Below are 6,096 nucleotides of genomic sequence, written 5' to 3'. Positions count from 1 at the left end.
GGACTCTATGGTAGTTGTCATTTGTGCTGTTTTAATGTCAGGTTCAGTCAGTGTCAGAATTTTGCTTTTTGCTTTTTGAATACTCGCTTCTAGAGCCCCTGGTGTTTCATCAGAGATAGCAGAGCTTGCTCCCAGTTGCACTACCTCAATATCAGCACTAGATCCCTTTGGATCTGTTACCACTTTTGACGCTAAAACATCAGCTTCAATTGGGAGAGTTTTAAAAGTGAATCTTGGTATTTTTAGTTTGGGAATTCTCACGATTACTTCTGGGCCATGTTGTGATTGGTCCACTGTTTCCCCTATTATTCTGGTAGATGCTTCCATATAATCTAGAGCTGGACTTTTCAGGCCAATAGATCCTTCTGGTTTTTGTAACTGCATCTCTGCTGTGCCTATATCACTTTTAGATACTGACTCAGCTTCTGACTTTGTCCCATTGATATTATCTTCAAAACCCTTGATTTCTGAATGAAACATTCCAAACTTCGGAATCTTAAACTTGTATGCTTTAGTTTTACTTGTTTCTGCTCTATCTTCTACTTGCACTTCCACTCCTGCAGACACATCCTTTTCAACACTTTTCACTTGAAATTTCATTTCAGGATCTACTCTAGTAATTTTAACATTCGTCTTCACTCCTGGAACTTCTACCTTTAGATCTTCCAGCTTAGCAGTAACGTAAGTACCATCTTCTGATCCCTTTGTTGTAGACCATTCACACGTAGTCCTTTTTAACTGACTTTCTTCCCTGTCTTTTCCTATAATTTTCACCTCACCCTTTATCTTTCCTTTTTTAATTGTTGCCTCTTTATTTTGAATATCTAACTCTTCCTTTGGAAGACTAACATCTATTTTCGCCTGTGTTGCATCCAGAGTAACTTCAGTTGATGATGGTTTGCATCCTACTCCTGAAGTCTCTAACTTAGTGGAACTTTCTACGTTTGGGACTTCCATATCCTGCGGTTTGACTTTATGCTCTTGATAAGTCAGAGTACCTGTAGGAAACTCACTTATCAAACTGTTGTCTTTGTCAATTTCTGAAGCCCTTAGGTATGATTTAGGCAATTCTGCTGCAGACACTGTGAATTCTGAAGTATGCATTTTTTGTCCTTCTGCACCACGCTTAACTATGTCTGCGTAAGTTTCAGTTTTTGGAATATTCACTCTACTATCTGTTCTTTCTGTGGACAATGAAATATCTCCTTCCATCTTCGACAAGCTAACATCAGAACTCTTTACAGAATCTTCAAATTTTTTAATCCCTTCTTTTCCAATAGTGATTTCAGCAACTGCATGTGGTAATGAGAAGGTATTTTCGGGAATACTTGTTTCAGTTTGTACTTTTGCAGAGGGAATGCTCACCTGAGCTTTTTCCATACTTCTTTCAATATCAGCATCACTCTTTTTTTCCTTTAAGGATGTCCTGCCAAATGCAGGTATTCTAAATTTTGGCATTTTAAACCATCCCTGATGTTCTTCAGTCCGAACTTCTTCAGCTTTTATTTCATGTTCTTCTTTTAATTTGATTTCTTTGTCCTCAAGACTCTCAATAGCTCCCTCTGTCCTTGGTTTAGACACTGACTGGGGGCTTATGTCTACTTTTGGAGCTTCAATGCCACCAGTCAGATCTTGCGGTGTTTTTATCTTACAAACAACTACTCCAGGATCTGACATATCAGATAAAAGTTCTGATGCTGGAACTCCCGCAGCAGTGTCAGCAATTTCATTTGTTATTTTTAGCTGAGGTTGTTCAGCTTCTAGTTTTGGAGAGCTGATCTCTGCCTCTGGGCATTTCCCTTTTGTTAGGGAGATTCCAAACTTTGGTTTCTGGAATTTGGGAATTTTCATCTTCCCTTCAGGACCTTCCAATTTCATTTTTCTTCCATCCACAACTGATGATCTTTCTGTTACTATATCAGGGCTCTTCAGTTCAACTGAAACTTCTCCTTTGGGGAACTTAATACCTGTTTTTTGAACGTTACATTCCTCGGTAGAGCTTGACTTTAGGTCAACCTGTTGAAAACTCCCCTCTGAGGGAGTCAGAGCAGCATCAATCTTTGCTGAGCTGATTTCCATTTTGCTTTGAGAAGTTTCAGTTTCTATTTTGGAAAATTCCGAAGTGTGGAACTTAACATCAGCCACTTTTATGTTTATTTGTGCCCCTTCTTCGGTCCTTTCAGAATGACTTCTTTCTACATCAGGTATCTGAATTGAATCATCACCCTCTCTTTCTGTTTTAAGAAGAGTAGCATCAACTTCAACTTTTGACAAATGAGACTGAGATTTTGGAACCTTGATCTTGGAGAGTGAAATTTTAGGCATGACAAATTGAGGCTTTTTAATTGGACTTTTTTGTTCAACTTTTCCCATAGATATTTCCATATCAAGGGCTGTCCCACTACCTTCATCATCCACTGCAGTTCCTCTCACTTCTGTGTCTATTCTGCTTGACATTACAGCAAGCTTTTGGTCTTCCAGGTTTGCTCCGGAATCCAGTTTAACACTTGCTTCCTTCTTTGGTGACCAACTGAAGGATGGAAGTTTGAATTTTGGCATTCTGAAATGTCCTTCTTTCTCTTCTCCATCTCCATCTGGCTTTATTTCCCCTTTGATTTTTAGTGCTGAATCTGAATCCTGAATATCACTGTCTGGTTTTCGAATAGAAATGTCAGCTGAAGGGAGGTGAACATCAACCTCTAATGCCTTACTGTCAATTTTGGTCATTTGGACTTGAGGGCTGTAAGTCTCTATTCCTGTGCCACATTCCACCTCCAAGTTTGGTCCTTCAACAACAGCAATGTCAGATATTTCTACTGTTGCTTTTAGCTGAGGAACCTTGACTTCTGATTTGGATTGGCTGACCTCCTTTTCTGGCCCTTTCCCTTTAGAAAGTGTAATTCCTAACTTTGGCATTTGGAATTTAGACATTTTTGTTTTCCCCTCAGGACCTTCACCTTTTATTTCTACATCGCTCACAGATATTTCACTTGATGTTCTCTCAACACTTGTGTCAGGACTCTTCATCTCAAGTGAACCTTCAGCTGTCATCTTAATATCTGAGGTGGAAAGGCTGGCATCAGCAGCAGCTGATTTCAATTTTAGATCATCTTCTTCACACATTGGAAGTATGACCTCACCTGTAGGCCTGCTAATATCCATGTCTATTTCAGGAGCTTTGATTTCTGGTTTGGAAAATTCCAAAGTTGGGACCGTAACTTTTGGCATTTTTATGCCTATTCCTGAACTTTCTCCACTAACCTCTTTCTCAGATTTCTGTATTGAAATATCTTCTTTTTCTTGTTTGGAACCACAAACATCAGTCCCCTGTACAGGCAGAGAGACTTGGGCTTTCTGACCCTTAATTTTAGGGAATGAGATCTTTGGCATGGTAAATTGGGACCTCTTACTTCTAACCTTTTCACCATCTTTTTCTATAGACGTATCAAGTTCTACATGAACGTATTGATTCTCAGGAGTAGGAAAAGTTAATTCAGAGCCTGTGTCTCCAGATAAAGTAGACAAAGAGGGCTCTTCCAGATGTTCCTCAGCCTGAGACGGGACAATAGCTTCTTTCTTTGGTGACCAACGAAATGAAGGCAGTTTGAATTTTAATGATTTAGATTTGTTTTCTTTCTCCTCAGTATCCTTCTCTCCAGAAATTACTTCGTGTTCTGCCTTGCAGCCTAAATCTGCGTCATGGATTTCTCCTTCTAATTTTGGCATGGTAACTTCCATTGGTGAGATATTGGGATCCAGTGTTGGTGCATCCAGAACAACTTGAAGTGAAGGCTTGTGCACCTTGACACCTAATTTGGCATCAGAGATCTGAGTTGGTTTTCCAATATCAGGATCAGTTATATCAGATGTTATCCTTCCTTCGGAAATATCAGATTCCACTTTCAAACCAAAGTCACTTTCTGATGCTTTACCCCTAGACCGAATTACAAATTTTGGTTTTCGGAATTTAGGAATTTTAACAGTAACATCTGTGTCACTAAAAGATACTTCAGCAGCTCTTGTTTTACTTTCTGGCTTAAGACCTTCTTGCTCCACAGAACCATCTTCATTTAAAATTTCAAAATCTGAAAGATTTTCATCTGCAAGAGGTGGTATTTTTGATTCAGATTCTCTTAGATTAATCTTGTATTTAATAAGTGCAATGTCCTCTTTTTGAAATGAGGACTCAGGGTCAATTACACATGAACTCAAATCAACTTTGGAGAAACCCAAGCTAGGAATTCTGAACTTAGAAGTTTTAGATATATTGTCTCCCTTTATTTCTGGCAAAGGTTTAGAAATTAAACTACCTGAAAGAACAGCAGGAGCCTCCTCTGTAACAGAACAACTAAGAGATTCTGACACTGAAACATCAACTCTGGACTTACTTTCTGCATGAGGCTTGAAACTTCTGGAAAGAGAAACCTTAGGCATTCTAAACAGAGAACTTCCAGATTTACCCATCTCGTCCTCTTTAGAAGACAAAGATTCTACATGAACTTCAAAAGTAGGCACCTGAACCTCAGACCGAGGTAGGGTCACCTCCACTTCGGTGGTTCCTGAGGGCAGTGTCACATGGGGCTCCTTGAGGCTCACGTCCACCTCGGCCGCTCCCGAGGGCAGCGTCACCTGGGGCTCCTTGAGGCTCACGTCCACCTCGGCGGCCACGCTGCCCTTGGCCTCTCTGCTGCTGGACCAGCCAAAGGAAGGCATGCCGAACTTGGGCATCTTGAACTTGCCGTCCTTGCTCTTGCCGGCCTCCTTCTCTGGGGCTTTTGCTTCCCCTTCCAGGCTGAGGCCCGCCTCGGGCGCCTGCACGTCAACGCTGGCCTTGGGAAGGGTGACGTCCACGGAGGGCATGCTGATGTCCACCTTGGGAGCCTTGATGTCAGTTTTTGATAGTTGTTCGTCCTTTTTTATTTCAGTTTCAGGTGTTGACATCAATATTTCTCCATTAATGTTTGGAAAATCATTTTCTACCTTGGGAGATTTTATTGTTATTTTTTTTGGACTTGGCTGGTTGACTTTTGTCTTTTCTTTGATATCGTTTTCTTTTATTTTTCCTTTTGATATCTCAGTTTCAATTTCAAGACTTGGAACCTTCATTTCTCCTGTTGATCCACATATCTCTGCTTCTGGTCCTTCTTTTAGTGTTGCCATTTTTCCTTCCATTTCACTTATTTGTCCTTCAGTTTTCCCTGTTTCATCCTTGGTAGTTGACCAGGTAAATGTAGGAAATTTTAACTTTGGCAGTCGGAATTTGCTTTCTTTTCCCTCTATATCTTTTTCTCCTGTCTTCATTCCAATTTCTAACTTTACGGTTTTGTCACCTGTGGGCATGCCATCTTCTTCTATCCTTTCCTCTTTTACAGTATCTTCTGATTCACCTGTGCTTTCTTCTCTCGCTATTTTCATGTCCGTTTTAGGTGTTTTGGTCATTCTGAATGATGGTATTTGTATTTTCCAAGAAGATACTTCTGGTTCTGCATCAGATATGCGTGTTTTCACATCCAAATTCTTACCATCCTCAGAAGTTGAATCAGTTGTTTTTTCTGGTATTGAATGTGTAACATCACTTCCCTGTTTGGTGGTTTCAGTCTCTGTCTCTTTTCTTTTGGGCAGTGAAATCCCAAATTTTGTTTTCTGAATTGTTAATATCTTTGTGTCTTCTTCTTCTTGTTTTTCTCCTGCTTCCATTGTGTCAGATGTGTTTAATTCTGCTTTTGCAGTGCCTATTTCTAGGCCTTTTACCTGTACAGATCCTTTAGCTGTGTAACCCATCAAGTCTATGTTAATTTCACTTTCTCCTTCTTTTTTAACTGGTGTTCCTTTCTGTTTCTTTTTTCGGGATTTTGATGATGCCTGTGGTGTTTTTTCAGTTGGAGTTTCTTTCAGATCTGGTTTTTCTAAACTGGGCTTTGATATCTCTGTTGTTATGTCTGGTACTTCAGGTAAAGTAAATTTTGATGTTGATTCCTTGTCTTTTTCTTTTTTAATGCTTATTTCAACTTCAGGGCATTGTTTTACATGAGATGGGATGCCATTTTTCATATCTTTTAAGTCTTTTGTTAAAGTTTCATGTACCTCCCCTGTTTT

General features: G+C 39.8%; 1 protein-coding gene across 1 annotated transcript in view; it reads right to left on the bottom strand.

The window, feature by feature from the left end:
* The window catches only part of LOC114066722 (protein AHNAK2-like), a 7,933-nt gene extending 2,494 nt beyond the window's left edge, over nt 1-5,439 (bottom strand). Inside the window, exon 1 of the mRNA XM_027901645.1 lies at nt 145-5,439. Within this exon, the coding sequence (XP_027757446.1) occupies nt 145-5,439 (5,295 nt within the window). The remainder of the gene's footprint in view (nt 1-144) is intronic.
* Between the last annotated feature and the right edge of the window lie 657 nt (nt 5,440-6,096).

The sequence above is a fragment of the Empidonax traillii genome, unplaced genomic scaffold (assembly GCF_003031625.1).
Source record: "Empidonax traillii isolate 1590-97213 ecotype Southwest subspecies unplaced genomic scaffold, ASM303162v1 scaffold803:size405832, whole genome shotgun sequence".
In the NCBI taxonomy this organism is placed as follows: Eukaryota; Metazoa; Chordata; class Aves; order Passeriformes; family Tyrannidae; genus Empidonax; species Empidonax traillii.
This window is presented reverse-complemented; position numbering and strand designations above follow the sequence as displayed.